Source organism: Nuphar pumila, chromosome 15 (assembly GCF_984573655.1).
Source record: "Nuphar pumila chromosome 15, dmNupPumi1.hap1.1, whole genome shotgun sequence".
Classification (NCBI taxonomy): domain Eukaryota; kingdom Viridiplantae; phylum Streptophyta; class Magnoliopsida; order Nymphaeales; family Nymphaeaceae; genus Nuphar; species Nuphar pumila.
In genome coordinates, this window is record NC_143263.1 from 15,248,204 (window position 1) to 15,266,721 (window position 18,518).

The 18,518-nt window shown below is 37.9% G+C and overlaps 1 protein-coding gene across 2 annotated transcripts in view; it reads right to left on the bottom strand.

The window, feature by feature from the left end:
- The window catches only part of CHR24 (chromatin remodeling 24), a 118,724-nt gene that overhangs the window by 31,091 nt on the left and 69,115 nt on the right, over positions 1 to 18,518 (bottom strand). For both annotated transcript variants that reach the window (XM_089988383.1, XM_089988384.1), the window contains 3 exons: positions 2,396 to 2,507; positions 1,661 to 1,729; positions 1,424 to 1,518 (listed from right to left, as the gene is read on the bottom strand). In XM_089988383.1, coding sequence (XP_089844509.1) covers positions 1,424 to 1,518; positions 1,661 to 1,729; positions 2,396 to 2,507 — 276 coding nt within the window. The remainder of the gene's footprint in view (positions 1 to 1,423; positions 1,519 to 1,660; positions 1,730 to 2,395; positions 2,508 to 18,518) is intronic.

An 18,518-nucleotide genomic window follows, 5' to 3' on the forward strand; every position in this document is an offset into this window, starting at 1 on the left:
TTTTGGGTTTTGTAACGGATTTTCCTTGGGATATCTGAATTTTGTGAGTTTTGGTTGTTTTAGCTAACATGCCCAAAGTTGTCAGCTTTTCTTTCTGAATTGAACAAAAGAATAGTCTTCCGTTGATTTCATAAACAAACTCTGAAGGAAAGAGATTTTTCCTAGTCTCTTGCATGTTTTCTGAAAGGTTCGCAAGTTTGAAATTTTGGGGCGTTACAGTTCAAATAAAGTATTAAGATTCAAACTAGATCTCATAGAAGCATACTCATGCAATAATATTATTTCATAAAATAATATAAGCCTTATGAAAACATTTACAAAAAAATTTATAAATTAGCACAAATATGAACCTAATTAAATCCAACAATAAATTTGAAAAACATTTTAAATTTTTTAACAAATAACACCATATACAAAAGGGTATTCAAAAAGCTCAATCATTTGCTAATTAATAATCACAAAACAAGGAAATTTCAAAAAGAGCTTTAAAAAATAACAAATGTTTTTTCAAAGATAAGAAAATGAGTGTTTTCTCATGTATAATGCATAAGATAAACTCAAGTAAAAATAACTATATATAAAGGTTTAAAATATATACCGAGTCAAGATCTCCCTTGAATCCAAGCCATACATCGATCATGATTTCTTCACGAAAGCACGAATTTGAACCAAAGAGTCTCAAAACCCAAAGAGACAAAATACCAAGAAAAATTTCTTGGCTCTGATACCTTGTAATGAAATAAAGCAAAAAGAAAACCATAATGTGCACAAGAACAACTCCTACAAGGGACAATACAAATACCAAAGGCAATACACAAGCACATAAGTGCATACAATGGCTAGAAAAAGCCTAAATGTGCACAAGCACAAGTCCACAAATGGACCAAACACAAGCCAATCAATGGCAAAAAACATAAGATCACAAGATACACTAATGGGCATACACAAAAACATAAAAAAATAATAATTTTTTATTGAGATAAAATGCTTAGGAAAAGCATTAAAAACTAGAAAGGGCTTTTAAGTTTTAACCCTTTTATATAGACCGTACAAGGCCAATATAGTTGTTGGTATGCTCCCAACAGCTATAAATATAGCCGTTGGGGAGATCCCAACGACTATTGGACAAAGTCCAATAAACCCTTATGAAAAAAAGGAAATGACAAGAAACATAAAAAATAAGAAAAGATAAAACTGCCCCTAATGGGCAGTACTTATTATATGTGCACAAATGACCAAAATGCTCCTACATGGGCAAAACCAATTACAATAATAAAACAGTTAAAAAATATATAATATACATATACACTCATATATGAATATATATATATATGAATAAATACATTTTAACACAGACTATTGCAGAAACTGGAAATTTCCAATGCCAACTTCAAAGAACATAAAAAGTAAATAAGATCCATACATTATATGCTCGCAGTCATGCTCTTCATGTAATTGCTGCTGAGTAAGTGAAACATCAAAACCCTGCTTAGGGAGGCTGAAAAGCTCTTGGATATCCTGTGAGAAAGAAATGCATAGTTGGCAATCATAATTCAAAAAAGAAAAAGAAAACCAAATGCAAAAGGACAATGACAACTTCTAAAACAAAGTAGCATGAACTATTGAGGAATAAAACACTAAGACTGCTGTTACAACATACTTTCTGGCTAAAATATCGAGTCTGCTCCTTGTGTTCCGTAGCAGATTTAAATAAGCCCCCTTTGAATACCTAACAAAAATTTAAATTGGAAAAATCATCAGATCAAGAGGAAAATTAAAATTAGCCATGACGCATGTAAAATAGTTTCAAGCCACCACATGAGATCAAAGTTCTACATGGCAGTTCTACTGACAGCTTGCACTGTCAGTTTACTAGCTGTATCCACAAAAGTTTAGAGTTTTGTGGCTCCATTATATGATCAAGCCACATGAATATATGTACGAAGTTTATAGAAAATCACTGACCCAGTTCTACTGAACAAATTGCCCAGGACTAGAATGCAAATCACCATTAATTCCTAGGGCTTTGATCAAACTACCAAGATCAACTATTTCACTATCACCATAATTCTAAAGATTTTGACACTAATTAAAAAAGCCAAGGCAAACAACAGAAACAGACAAGCTTACGCTTGCATAAGTTAATACAACAAAAGTATTGGGCGATAAATATTATGAAACATATAATATATATCAAAAAAGGTAAGCAACTAGAAAATGCTGTAAAACTGAAATATACCCATAAATGTAAAAAATGCATTAATGTCTTCAAAAAAAAAATGAAAATGGAGACATCGTCATCAAGCTAAAGTTGAAGTTACCACTAAAAAAACAGTAATTTAGGAATTTCACATCATGTTGATTGTGGAACCACACTTTAATTACAAAATGGTACCTGCATTTTGTATATCTTCTCTTCTATAGTGCCACATGTCATCAACCGATACACGAGAACATCTTTGAGTTGCCCAATTCTGTATGCACGGTCAACACATTGATTGTCCGTACTGCATAGTCATTCACAGACGATGTCAAAATCTTATAGCAAGAGACACAATAACCAACAGATCCAACTACATTTTAACTTTGTGGACAACATTGTTTGAACCCTTTTCCTTCCGCATAGATAGAGCTGACAGTACTATGAAAGGAAGTGAGATTCGTTCAGAAATGTGTCACGAGAAAATTTACATGAGACAAAAAAAAAAGAATACAAAAAACACATGGCTTTGCAATGCACTATTTCATATGAAAGCATTATACCCTTAAAGCAATAGAAGTTTGATTGAGCATTCATATGAAAAGAAACTGCAGCAATTTGGTTTTCTAACACAGTGAAAAAATAGCATAAAATATGTGATAGAAATTTTAGCCTCCAGAAAGTTGTTTCTTTATGGCAATTGACAAGCACCCACAATGGGCCCATTAGCGAAACTTTGTAGCCCAAAGTTTCAATTCACAATCAAATAGTTCACACCACGAGTTAAGATATTTATCTTCAATCCAACAGAATATATCTAGCCGCATTATCATTTCAAAGGTGTGAAAGTTACTTGACTCGATACCCACAAAACAGTATACAAGAATGCTTTGACCACTCAAATATAGAAAAATGAAATGAAACTCAACCGTCGATGCAAATGAAAAGCCCATAGGCATGGACAAGATGAATCTGCAATTCTATTGCACTCCAAAGATTTATTAATTAGGAACTCGAAGAAGAAATTTAGAAGAAAGTTAGCATAGGCATCCACTATTTGATTGCAATTGACCCACTCTAGATAAGTCAGATTTATCCATGAAACAACAGCTTTAATTTTCTCTTTCATTGACTTCCTCAAAGGGAAGAGACTTAGATAGTTTAGCTTATATGAATACTCAGAAACAAAATGCTAAATGTTTAAGGCAGCAGCAAAGTCGTTTTTTTTTCTTTTACATTCCTGCACAGGAGAAGTGTTGCAGCCAAAACAGATTGAGAAGCAAAGAAGTGTATTGTTGAGCCTATGATGCAGTATGATCAGATTTCCTTGGCAGGTACTTCTCGTTAAAAACAAAGTCACCAGTATCATTCAAGGTAATTTCTCATCAAGGGTTTTCCTCCCAGATATTTTCAGAAAAGTGATTCTTCTCAGGAAGACCTCGGAGGCTTTAAAAATTGAAAAAATATAGTGAATAATAAAAGGGACAACGAATAATAGGTTTTGCAGTATTTATCTTGCAAAAATATAAGAAACAATTAGAACAGCTTTTAAAATATAAAAGAAATAAAAAATATACTTAAGATATATATAAAAAATTGAAAATTTTCAGGAAAATATCATGATATTTTTTAATCTGGCGATATTTTGAAAATCTTAGGAAAATATTGGCTGACCTTGAAATACCGATGATATCGTGATATTTTCAAAATATCGACAATATCGATGACACTGATAAAAAAAGGCTCACAGTATTTGTAAAGAAGAATCCCAGGGCAGTTCCCATCACTTGGTTTCTCTTTTTATAATGCATCCCAACATAGGTATTCCTTGAATCTCCTGGAATTCAGTCGGGCCACTTGGCATCATGCAGTCTGATGTTCAACAACAATGAAGAATCAGCATGGAAACTTCATTGGCTCTGCCCAGCCTTCATTGGCTCCAAAATTTTATGAGGACTGCTTCATTGAGATAGATTGCCACTTTACTCGTCGGGCATATCTGGATGGAGTTATATCCTTGGCATACACTGGGACTCAAAACCAAATAGCTGATTGTTTTATGAAAAAATTTATCGTTGAAGAATTTTCAATCATTCTTTTTCAAGCTTGGGTTGATTGTGTTCTCATCACCTCAAACTTGAGGGGGAGTGTTGAGGAAATGCCACATTTCCATTGTGTGTAATTGCAATACCCGAAAAATTTAAGTGATTCTATATGATTTGGGCCTGGGATCCAAATTTCGGATCCAGGACCCATAAAGGGATCTTTACGTATACTTATCTCGTATAAACTTATATGTATATATAAGTGAAATAATTTAAATTAATTGAATTATTCATGTGATAAATAATTAAGGTAGTGCGCAGATGGGTCCGGGATCCACCTTCCGGATCCATATACCCATATATATATATATATATATATATAATCATAATAAAATAAATAAAGCAGTAAATAGTTGTAAAAGGATCCACTCTTATAACCAGCCCGGATCCAAATTAGGATTTGGATCCCAAGTCGCAGAGTTCGGACCCGTTACCCAGATCCATAAGAAACCTACGAAATGGGTATTAAAGTATACATATAATAACAATTCTAAAATAAATAAATAACTAATAATATTGGTTATAAGAAAAATAATAGTAAATTTTTTGTAAAATGGGTCGGATCCATAGTTGGACCCACATGGATCCAACTGAGGATCCGTCATTCAGGGGCGACCCAGATCCACGCTAAAGGTGGATCCAGCGGCATCGCAGGTCACGGGGCTCGGACCCGGACCCGACACTTTTTTTTTAAAGGGGACACGATTCTTGCAGAGCGTCAAGAAGGGAAGGGGGAGGAGGTTACGGAAGTCGTAACCAACTCCCTCCGATTTTCTCAGAAGAGAAGGGGGGCTTCAGCTCGTTAAAGCGGAGATGGAGGGGGAGTCTCGCTCTCTCATCTCTTCCTCCCACCTCGTCTCTCTCTCTCCCTCTCTCTCTGTCAGTGTCGCACGTCGAAGAAAGAGGTTCTGTCCCCGGCGAACTCCGGCTACCAGCAGCCATCACCGGCCTCCTCGAGCACCCCCTGTCACGGCAGTGAGTGGAGCGACACCAGCCGGCCCTGCCCTCGCGACTGTAGCCTCCGATCGCCAAAAAATCACTGAAAAAGGTATGGTTCTTTTTTGGAGTCTGGGTGAGGAATCGAAGATAGGTTTGATTCCGTGTATGGATTCGAGATGAGAAACCCAGGGGGTTCCTATAGCTACGACATCTGATTTGGGATTTTGCTGTCAACCCTATTTCGAAACCCAAGTTAATGGTTGGGGGTTTCGAAGGTATTTTAGAAAGGGAGTTATAGGGGGTTGAAGGGATCTTTCGATTTCTATAATATGGGGAAAGGTTACGATTGTGGTAACGGAAAACCCCATAATTTGGGGGTTTCCTATTTGGGATTCGATAAACTAAATACGGAAGGGGGGGGGGGGGTTCGATTTGCGATAAAAAGGGGGGTTTCCGATTAAAGGGTTTCGATTGATTCGGTCTATACAAAAAAAAGGGGTTTTCGATTGATGCAAAAGGGATTTTCCCATATACTGATTTTTTTTAAATGCCTATTCTTTTATATCCTCTGTCCATTCTGTTGGAGACTGTTGGACCTTGGGTGATGTGTGATCAGACACGTGCTTGCTGAAATCGAGAGTGGTCCAGATCTTTTATGGTGTTTGGCTCCATTCATTTATTTTTCAATAGACCAGTTCGTGTAGATTTGAAATGGGGATTAGTAGTTCTGTGTTATTTATACTAAAAAGGGGTGTGTTATTTTTATCATCTTGCGTAGCTATGCATATACTGTAATGATCCGAGTTAGCTGGTCTTGTATGCATAATATGGATCTCTTGATTTTTAGTTTCATGGTCTTGATATTCCTGTTATAAAATTGCATGTGTGGGTTGTTTCAGTGTTGAACAGAAAATGATATTCCTGTCATAAAACTGCATATGTGTGGGTTGTTTCGGTGCCAAACGGAAAATAAACTTTCAGTTATGAAACTATGGGGGTGTGTTGGCTGGACCGATGCTATAACAGGCATAGCAGCAGCCCGATACGTGTCGGAACATGCTCAATAGCATACCTATGTTCGTCATGGTTAATGTTGCTCATAATACGATTCATTCCATGATATGTGCTCATACGTTCTGCCCAATGATAGGTATATGTGATTGACCTTGTTAAGCAGTAGTTAATTGTCCTGATTATGTAGTCATTAACGTATGTGTTGTCAGGTTATTGATATTTGGCAATTTACGTAAGCATGTACACTTGATGAAAATGTTTAATTTAGGTGCACATGCACACACTCAAAGGAGATATGCATGGGTGGATACACGTATGTGATGGAAGTAACACACATAATGAGGATGCATATGATTGAAAAATGACATGCTTATGGTTGGGTTATGTTTGCATGAGTGCACATGCTTTTGGCACCATTGGCCTAGTGTTATGAACAAACACTACTTGGTTTTATTATGTGATGCACCGATGGCCTAATTGGACCATCATCGGCCTTGAGAGTCGTGGGTTTGTTTTCCTTTCACATATGTTTTTTACTGCATCACTTAAACCACATAAGTTGGTATAGCACACTACTACACTGGTCTAGTTGTCCTCACGGGTTGGAGTTCTGTAAAGGTTCCCGCAAGGGAGGATGCAGGTTTTCACTTTACTTTTGCATATGGTGTTGCAAACTTAAAGAATTAAGGTAAATTAAAAACATAATAAAAAACAGTGTAATATATGTTCTGTGATCTTTCATCTGAAGTATGGGAATCTTAGAGATCCGGTCTTGAGAAGACTGTGAGGATACAAAAACTCCGTGTGTTGTAATTTTGTCCCCTGAACCCGATATTGAGGTTCTTTCTCCTGACCACGGTTTTAGGGAGAGTCTGTCACTTTACCCAGAAGTGGTGTGTTGGTCACAGTTATGATTGTTTTGGTACCAAGGAAATGACACTTGTGGGCGTGGGATGTCCCTTGTGTCCCCGACATTAGATGTGGAAGTCTAATTTTCCGAAGGTGATTCGGTTGAGGGCTAAGTTGGAACCCAACAATAAAATATAAATTGTGTGCTAAGCTACCCTATGAACCTACTTAACCTCAGGGATTGTACCCGTTTGGTGTATCCGCGGGCAATGATAATTAAAAAGAGGAACTTAAAGTTGCGTGCATTTAATAGGGCATGCATATGCAAAGGAAAAAAGAAACTTAAAGGTAAGATAATAAAAGGACTCATGCATTTTCCTGTTATGCACTAGATCATGCATATTTGAACTAATCTCAATATCATGACATGATATGCTGCAAGGTTTGTTTATTTAATTCTTGATATATGGTACTGTTTTATGGTTCTCAACTGGTGAGTATATGCAATCTGTCGCATGTATGAATTGTTAGACACTGCAAATTGTTATATCTGCACTCAGTCAAATCATTATATGAAATCTTTATCCATGTTCTTTGTCTCACCTGGTTTCTTTAGAAATAGTTGTGCTCAGAATTTCGGTTCTTACACCCTACTTTGTTGGTTTTTCAAAGGAAATGGTGAACAGTGAGGTTGGACTGGCTATTGGGACTGGATGAGAGTCATACTTGGGCTTGACAGCTTCAGCAGGGGACAGAGTGGCTCTTTCTTTTACTTCAGTCCTTCTTGTTTTTTCAATTGTTGCTTTATTTTCAGTCGAATAAAACATTGTCTCTGAAATTTACTCTTATTCATAAATTAAGAAATTGTTTTTGTTCTTATGGATGAGGGTTGTAAGTTCGTTTTTGGTGTTTGGCTATCCAGTTGGAATTGAAACTGTGAGGACCCCGGTTCTCTGAGAAGTTTTTCGTATTGTTTAAATATATATATATATATATATACTCCGCATTTTCAAGAGGGTATAAGTTGAGGTCGTTACAGTAATACCCTTCAATGTAGCTTTTTATGCACATATTCCAGATTAGGGGTATTACTGTAAACTAGCATATACCCACTACTACATTACCTTTTATCTTGTAGTGGGCTCTACGGGGGTCGATGTTAAATTGTAATATCAAATCAATGTAAGGAAGATACATGCATATATATATTTCATATATATGTACACGTACCTACTTACATATATATATATAATATATTTCTTGTAATAGTCATAGGGATAGTTTAGTCATTTTGCACATATCCATTTTTCGAATATGTTGTAATTGTTTTTCTTTTAATTCTTTTTCCTTTTATTTTTTATTTTCTTTTTATTTTCTAAAAGGTAGAGTACACCTTGGAGGGGCCCACCATCTAGTCGTTGGGCCCCTTCCAATGGTCACATTTGTGACTGTTGGAGGGGCTCCAACGACTAGAAGTGGAGCCCCTCCAAGGCCTCCACCTCCTCTATAAAAAGAGGTATTCCCCCTATTGTATTTCTAAGGCTTTGAGTCAAAGCTCAAGTGATTTATAAAGTTTGTTATTCATTGTTATGCCTTTGTGCATTCGTGACATTTTTGTGAGTTGTGCTTTTGTGCACAAGTGCTCTAAGTGTTCTTACTGTGCACGTGCTTGTTATCAAGAATATTGAAGTCTTGATAAGAAAGAAAGATCGTGTGGATTCTCCCTTTTTCTAGTGCCTCGAAAAGCTAGCTCTCAATTTTTTGGAGATTGGAGTGGATCCGCTTGTTCATCCAATATTTTAGAAGACTCTTCTATCAAGAAAAATCTAAAAATCATTTGTGGTGTGTATTCTTTTTCGTCATCTATCCTCCCTAATGGGTGAAAAAGACTCTCATTTCTCTCTCGACTTCAAACTCAATGGGTCCAACTATCTCATTTGGGCCAAAAACATGGAGGCTCATATTTAAAAAAAAAAGGATTTGAGGCTATGTTCAAGGCTCGATTACCGAACCGGAACCAAAGATAACCTTGATGGAGAAAGGAAAAATAAAAATCCATGAAGGCGAAGAAAGAACCAAGGCTCTTGAAGACTGCACCAAAAAGCATAAAGAATAGGAGATGAGAAATTTTAAAATCCTCTCATAGATTTTCTTATTCGTAGAAATAAAAATTAACACCAATATTATCAAGTTTAAGAAGGTTTCTCAAGCGTGGGAGTACCTTGAGAAGATGTGCACCTCTATGGACTTGTCCCATAAGTATTACCTCCAAAAGAGGGCGCTAACTCTTCATCAAGGGGAGATGACTATAAGAAAGTATTTTGCCGAACTCTCTTCTATTTGAAATGAGCTTGCTATGCTCAAACCCAAGTGGAGTGGAGAAGTCATAGAGTTTCGTCATAAACAATTGAAAGAAAATAGATTTTTTAATTTTTTGAATGGGCTTAGACCCGAATTCGAACAAATCCGATCTTCTCTTTTATCTGCCTTCACTTCCCTCTCTCTTGAAGATGTAATCACTAAACTAAGTGGGGAAGAGACTCGTATGAGTATAAGCAAGAAATACCCAAGTGTTCTAGCCATACCTTACAATAATGAAAAAAAAGGTGTTAATGTCGTCTCAAGACCGGGGAGTAACTTGAGGACCTACAAGCCTCCTCACTTCAAGAATCAAAACTCAAGTGGTCAAGGAGGAAAGAGAGACTATAGCAAGCTTTTATGCCACTTTTGTAAGAAACCGGGGCACATTAAGCCTATTTGCCCAAAGTGGAAAAAGTTACTAGCCATGGCTACTACATCTCAACCTCAAAAGGAAGAGTGCTTGTCATTTTCAAATGGAGCTCTCTCATTGCAACAAATCGTGGATGCACTTCAACCACTTAAAGGGGGCTATTTCCGGAGCTGCCATGTCAACCTCTTCTCCTCCCGGTAAGACCTCTTTAACTTTTAGATTCGGGTGCTTCTTTTCACATGACCCCAAGTTTTAGCTCTTTTCTGAATATTCAAAAAATCTCTCTCCTTCTTTTGTTTTAACGGTAGATGGAACATCTCTTGAAGTAAAAGAAATAGAAAATTTTGAAAAACAAGGGTTCCTTATTCCAAAAATAAGATTTATACCCAAATTAAACTTAAATTTGCTTTCTATTTCTTAACTATCGGATCATGGGTGTGATATAAAGTTTTCATCTAACAAATGTTGGATACAGGATCGTCGGTCCGGGAGATTGTTTGGGGAAGACTCTAGGAAGGGTGATCTATACTATGTTGATTCCCTTCAAATTTTAAAGAACCCGTTCTGTAATATTGTCCAACAAAAGGATATTAATGTGTAGCACAAGAGACTTGGACACCCAAATATTGTAAAAATTTCTCATTTACCTTTTGTTAAAAGTCTATGTAAAAGTGATTTCACTTGTAACGACTGTATACTTGAAAAATGAAAAAATTGCCTTTTTGTCAAAGATCAATGTTTACAACAACACCTTTTGAAATTGTCTATTCGGATGTATGGGGACTGATACCCGTTATATCAAAAGGAGGCTTAGCTAATTATGTCATTTTTGTTGACGACTACATGAGATATTGTTGTATTTATTTTTCTAAACACAAATATGAAGTTTTCTCGATCTTTAAAACCTATCATATGATTATTAAAAATCAATTTAATGGGAATCTAAAAATTTTTAGAACTGACTGGTGGAGAATACCTTTCAAGTGAATTCAAAAATTATCTTGAGAGTCATGGTATTCTTCACCAAGGATCTTGTCCGAAAAACCCTCAACAAAATGGATTAGCCGAAAAGAAGCATAGACATATAATAGAGCCAACTCGAACTTGTTTCTCAAAACATCCCAAAAGGTTTTTTAGCTGAAGCGGCTTTAGCATCTGTCTATCAGATAAACCGGCTACCTTCTAAAAACTTGAATAATATCTCGTCTTTTGAAAAATTGCATACCAAAGAACCCGACTATAGTCAGCTGAGAATTTTCGATTGTAAATGCTTTGTTCTTACTGACAAGAACGACAAGCTTTCACCAAAAACTATTGCATGTGCCTTTCTTGGATATTCTGAAACTCAAAAACGGTTTCGTTATGATATTAAGAATGATAAGCTATATGTTTTCAGAAATGTGAGTTTTCTGGAAATGTTAATGGTTTTGAAAGGAGTGAACCCCTTGAAGATAACATGGATTACTCTTTTTTATTTGAAATGTTAGCACATGATGATGATAGTGATGACGATTTTATTCACGATGACGTCAATGATAAAGAAGATGGTTCTTCCCATCATCTATCTCCCAACATAGTAACGAAGGAGCATTGAGAGATCCTATAACATATACCCATAGAAATAGAAACAGTTTTAGGAGTGCAATTAAAATATACAGTGAACCTAGTGGTTCCAACTCAACAAATGATGAAAACCTATAAAGGACCGAGAGAAGTAGAAAGATGCCTTCTAGGTTTATTTCATATGATTCCTTTACTCCTAAACATAGAGCTTGCCTCAGCACCATTCATTCCTATATAGAACCCAGAAACTTGGAAGAAGCCAAAAAGAATAACGAATGGTTGAAAGCGATGGAATATGAGCTTTCAGCTCTCAATAGGGCAAAGACTTGGGAGTTCCAAGGTCTCCCTAAGGGAAAGAAAGCAATAGGATGTAGATGGGTATTTAAGATCAAAACTAAGAGCGACGGATCTCTTGAAAGATATAAGGCTCGTGTTGAGACATGCCTATAAGAGCATTTTGGGTTTACGTATTATTATATATTGTGTGAGGGGTATTTTGTAATTTGTTGCTCACGTTTAATCTCTATTTAAGTAGAGATTAAACCCTAATATCAAAATCAGTCTCTCTCTCTCTCTCTCTCTCTCTCTCTCTCTCTCTGTGTGTGTGTGTGTGTGTGTTCCTGTGTGCTCCATTAAAGCTGTAACATGGTATCAGAGCAGCGTGCGACCTTGGGTGGCTGAGTTCCAACATCATCTTCCTTCAAGCTACATCTCATCGGATAGTCGAAGGAGATCGACATCCTTCTCTATTGATCAGAGTTCGGTCCTTTTGTGTGAAGATCAGACCTGGCGACAGATCTGCAGTCAAACCTAGTCGCGACTATTGACTAGAGATCGTGACTCAGATCTGAAGCCAACACTGGGAGCAGTTTGGAAATCTATTGAAGATGGATCGTTGTGATTTGGCAAGCTGGAGCAGCAGGTGGATATCTAGGTGTTGAAGTCTTGGCATTGACGATGTTGCAGTTGGTGTGATTTAGATCCTGTCGCATGGTGTGGACCAGATCTGTCTGCATTGCAGGCATGTTAAAGATGTTGTGATCAGATATGAATAGTTGTGGTCGTGAGTTACTGCTGTTAATATCGTTGTGGTGCTGGTGATCAGCGATCACTGTGTTGACGTGGGTTGTTGTTCATGTGGGTTGTTGTTCATGTTAAATCAGATCATATTCAGATCTGATATTTGTTTTTGGTGTAGTTGAAGTTGTCTACTGCAGATTTGTACCTTGGTTCCCAACTTGATGTGCTTGCGCCTATCAAATATTGATTTGCTAGAGTGTAAGCATCTCAATAGTTTTACTGAGATCATCCAGAAAATGGTTTATTTGTCCGTGTCTTCTGGTTGTCGTTGGTTTTACATTGGACTTTGGAACTCTTTGGCATGTCTACTGGAAATCGTATTCTTATCTGACATTTTCTGTCTAAGATCATATCTATGGTGGTAGCGTGGATGTCGAATAAGTCTGCTAAGTCCAGCATGAATAAGTCGTGTCACGGTCTTGGTATTGTCTAAGGTAGCAGTTGTTGAGTAGATCAGTTCTAATTCGTATTATTCGGATATGAAATGGGCCGTGATATTCAGTCTATTTTTGTGGATCTGATCTGAGTTTATATCAGATTGACTGATGTGGTGGAGAGGTTAATCTACCATTGTCAGCTGGAAGTTTTGGCAGTTTCAGGTATGAACCAAACACATCTTTATCGTGTTGGATGTGTGGTATTGATATACATCCTATAGCTATCCTTTGTTGAGGTGGAAGGTTTTGGTCAAGTTCCTTTAAAATTATATTTGAAGTGTGGATCTAAACAGGCGGCAGTCGTGCATCTCAGATTTCATTAGTAAAACCCAATCAAAATATAGTCGATTTCATAGTTGGTTGTTGGTGTGTGCATGTGATTGTACCTTTTTTTTTTCAAGCCCATTACTTTTCCTTATGGATACAGATTACTCCAATGATTATGTAACTCTTAGCCGAGCTGAATATAACAAGCCCCTTACCTTAGGCTCATCCACATCGAAGTCTTTTGTTGCGAAGGTTGCGTGCTCGGCAGGTGATGGCCTATCTGGCCAAGGTGGTAGGTGGATCATTGATTATAGAGCATCCAGACAGTTGTGCGGAAATTCGAGTAACTTTTTAAGTTTAAAACCTGTGACTGATCAAAAAGGGATAGTTCTTGCTGATGGCAGCTCTTCCCCAAGAGTTGAATTGTAGAGTGATTTTTTATCCTATGGAGTGCACTTTTCAGGACTTGCTGACGGGGAGAAGGATTGGTGGCGGCTATGAGGAAGGTGGTATGTATTATCTACATCAACCAGAGGTTTCGGCTTATTTTGTTGTTACATCATCCCCAAGTCCTCTATTGTGGCATCATCGTCTGGGTCACCTTCCAGTGACAAAACTCTGTTGTGTCATTCCTCATATACCTCCTTCAGTTTCTTTTCAGTGTGAAACATGTCAATTGGGAAAACATTGTCGAAGCTCTTTTCCCTTCAGTCAGAGTCCGTCAAGTCAAGGATTGTTTGATCTTCTCCATGTCGATGTGTGAGGTCCGAGTAGGATTCCTAATAGGACTCAGTGTCGTTATTATCTAGTTATTGTTGATGACTTCTCAAGGTTATCGTGGGTGTTCTTGTTAAAAGATCGGTCTCAAGGTCCTGTCAGTCTTAAATCTTTAATTGCAGAGATAAAAACTCAAATTGACGTATGTGTTAAAATTGTTCGCACCGATAATGTTCTTGAGTTGAAATCCAAAGACTTACTTCAATTCTATTCTGCTAATGGGATTCAACCTCAATTTACATGTCCCCATACCTCCCAGCAAAATGGTGTGGCTGAGAGGAAACATAGACAAATCATCAATGTTGCTCGGTGCCTTATGATTCAATCCAATATGCCCGCTTCATACTGGGGCGATGCGGTTTTGACTACTGGTTTTCTTATAAAAAGCATGTCGTCAAGCTCTGTAGAAGACCAGATCCCAATTCAAATTTTCCATCCGGAAGCTCCTCTCTTCCCTATCCCCCCTAAAGTTTTTGGATGTGTGTGTTTTGTGCATAAGTTGGGTCCTGATCGAGATAAACTTGTTGCACAGTCTATTAAATGTGTTTTCCTTGGGTATCCTAAGAACTAAAAAGGATATCATTGGTACGACCCTATATCTCATAAAGAGTATGTCAGTACGGACGTTACCTTCTTTGAGTCTATTCCTTATTTTTCGAGTACTACTCCAAGATTACAGGAGAGCCTTGGTGATATCCTTCCTCTGTCGATTCCTCCCTTCCAGTTAGAGTCGCTTCCTCTTCAGTCCTTGGCTCTATCGTCTGGTGTGTCTCGCTACCGAAACCCTCCCATAGTATACACTCACAGGGTACTACCTACCTCCATGCCACCATTATCTCCTTCTCCTGAGGTAAGTATTTCTGAACATACTGCAGTCTCTACTTATGATGATGATCTTCTCATTGCTCTACGCAAGGGAAAGAAACAGTGCACTCTTCATCCCATCTCGCAATTTGTTTCAGAAGTTAATCTTGGGGCATCTATGAAGAATTTTATTTCAGCTCTGTCTGCCTCCTCTGTTCTGCTTCATCACAGTCAAGCTCTATTCGACTCCAACTGGATGCAGGCTATGCATGATGAGATGGATGCCCTATGATCTCGAGGCACTTGGGACTTGGTTGATCCTCCCACAGATGCAGATATTGTAGGTTGCAAATGGGTATATAGCATTAAATATAACTCGAATGGGTCGATTGAACGGTACAAAGCTTGATTGGTTGCAAAAGGCTATACTCAGACTTATGGTGTTGACTTTTTTGAAACTTTTTCCCCAGTTGCTCGTTTTGGCACTATGTGTCTCGTTCTTTCTGTTGTGCACCATGGATGGCCGCTGTTTCAGTTGGATGTCAAGAATGTCTTTTTTGTATGGGGATTTGCATGAAATTGTCTACATGCAACAACCCCCAGGCTTCAAGGTTCAGGGGGAGTGTCAGAAGGTGTGCAAGTTGAAGAAGGTTATTTATGGCCTGAAGCAGAGCCCTCGAGCATGGTTTCACAAATTATTTGAGGTAATGTCGAGTTTTGGATTTGTCAGGTCAGCTTCAGATCACTCCCGGTTTATCAAGAAAACCAGTGTTGGAATTGTTGTTGTGGTGGTATATGTCGATGTCATCATATTAACAGGGAGCAATACCCAAGATATTTCTGCAACAAAAGATCATCTTCAGAAACACTTTGTTACTAAAGATCTTGGTCACCTTCGATATTTTCTGGGTATCGAGGTTGCAAGAAACAAAGAGGGCTTAGTGTTGTCTCAAAGAAAGTATGTGTTGGACTTATTAAAAGAGACTGGAATGCTAGGAATTAAGCCAGCTAACATTCTAATAGATCCCAAAACTCACATGTTCGATGAGAAGTCTGACTATGTGGATAGTGCCAACTTTAGATCCTTGGTGGGTAAGTTGTTATATGTGACTATTACTAGACCTGACATTTCATTAGCCGTGAGTAAAATTAGTCAGTTCATGGACAAACCTACAAAAGTTCACTGGGATGCAGCTATGATGGTTCTTCGGTACTTAAAGCCATCTCCTGGTAAAGGTCTGCTGTTTAAACGAAATCCTTCCTTGGACGTTGTTGCTTACACTGACGCAGATTATGAGGGGTCTGTTGAAGATAGGAAGTCAACATCTGGATTTTGTGTTTGTGGGAGGAAATCTTGTTACCTGGAGGAGTAAGAAACAAACTGTTGTAGCCAGGTCGAGTGTTGAATTTGAATACCGAGCGATGGCCCAAACCGCAGTTGAGATTATGTGGGTAAAATCAGTTTTGACCGAGCTTCAGGAGAAAGTATCCCTACCTATGTTGATGATGTGTGACAATAGGGTTGCTACATATATTGCCAACAACCCAGTGTTTCATGAAAGGACTAAACATATTGAAGTTGATTGTCACTATGTTCGCGACTTGGTTCAGGCTGGGTATATCTGCACCGATCATGTATCTTCTGAAGATCAAGTAGCTGATGTTTTTACCAAACCCCTGGCGAGGCCGAGTTTCTCTCACTGTTGTGACAAGCTGAGCATGATTGATATCTATGCTCCAGCTTGAGGGGGAGTGTTGAGACATGCCTATAAGGGCATTTGGGGTTTACGTATTATTATATATTATGTGAGGGGTATTTTGTAATTTGATGCTCACGTTTAATCTCTATTTAAGTAGAGATTAAACCCTAATATCAAAATGACTCTCTCTCTCTCTCTCTCTCTTTGTTCCTGTGTGCTCCATTAAAGCTGTAACAACTCGTTAAGTAGTAAAGGGATATAGTCAAAAGTACGGATTGACTATGAAGAAACTTTTGCCCTTGTAGCCAAAATGGTCATTGCCCGATGTCTCATCACCGTTGTCTCAATCAACAAATTGTACATCTATCAAATGGATGTTAAAAGCGTCTTCCTAAATGGTGATCTGAATGAAGAGGTATATATGGATGCTCCATCAAGAATAGAGACTCCCAAAGGAAAATTGTTTCGCCTTCAAAAAGCACTCTATGGTTTAAAACAACCCCCAAGGCTTGGTATGATAGGTTTAACTTCGTAATGTTAAAAAATGGTTTTTCTTCCTGTTTCACTGACATTGTCTTATTTGTTAGAAAAATCAATGCAAGAATTGTCATTCTTCTTTTATATATGGATGATATGGTTATAACCGGATGTAACGCCCCAAAATTTCAAACTTTCTAACTTTTCAGAAAACAAAAGATTAGAAAAAATCTCTTTCCTTCAGAGTTTGTTTATGAAACCAGCAGAAAACTATTATTTTATTAAATTCAGAAAGGCAAGCTGACAACTTTGGGCACGTTAGCTAAAAGAACCAAAAAGTACAAAATTTGGATATCCAAAGGAAAATCCGTGACAAACCCAAAAATGTCCAGGACGCGAGCTAAGAGCAGCAAGAAGTTTTGAAGTCATCTTGTCATCGCGTCATCGCCCGTGGTGTACCTAAACATCACTTGTACCAATAGAATGGGTTAGTTTCGCGAAAAACTAGTAGATGCACAAGAGAGACTACAGGAAACTGAATTAAGTACATTTAATTCAGTATGCTAAGCAGTTTAAAGCATATATGTAGTTAAACAGGTAAGAAGTGCAAAGCAAGTAAGCGGTGCAACAAGGTGTTTCAAAGCAAGTAAGCGGTACAACAAGGTAAGCGATTCAAAGCAAGTAAGCAGTGCAACTGTCAAAACGTAGCAAAACGATTCATTTAATCGTAACCTATGAGCTACCACGCAACAAGTTTGTTCTCGTTCTTAGAACGGGATCTTTGTATTTAATCATTATCAGGTCATCGTTTGTCGCTCTCACTACTTCTAGCAAACGCTTTGTCCTGAACAACCTTAATTTATTCTCATCTCTCAAGGCTTAACGTGGCCAACTGTCACCTGTTATGACTCACTTAAGGCGTCATACGTTCTTAGAAAAACCCACCCTTCCATAGAAAGTCCAAAACATGATCATGATCTAAAATCGCTAAAGATCTGATTCTCACATCTGAATCCTGCAAGAAATCATGCTAAAGCAGAAAGCCAAAACTATAGATTCGTAGTTGGCTATCTCAAACAATCGCAGAAGATCATCACAGCTCACCATAACTTTTGATGGTAAGCAAAAACACAAGTTTCACGTCAGATCGCTTGTTCCAAGAAATATATGACCTAACAAGGAAATACCGCCCTAGAGGGTACACCTGGTCTTAGATGACACACTTCCTCACAGGAGTTCACCGTCTTTGCGGCTACCCGGTCTTGGACAATGTACCTCCTCACAGAGATTCTACCGCTCTAGCCGAATTATCAGGTCTTGTAAATGTATAACCTCACAAGGAACTCCGCCCTAGATGGTATACCTAGTCTTGGACCACACACTTCCTCACAGGAGTTCACCGTCTTTGCGGTTACCCGTTCTTAGACAGTGTACCTCCTCATAGAGATTCTACCACTCTAGCCGGTTACCTGATCTTGATCATGCATACCCTCACAGAGAATCCTTTGGGAACCCGGTCCCCAACAAATGTCATATAAAATGAAAACTATTGTGATACACGCATCAACACAAATG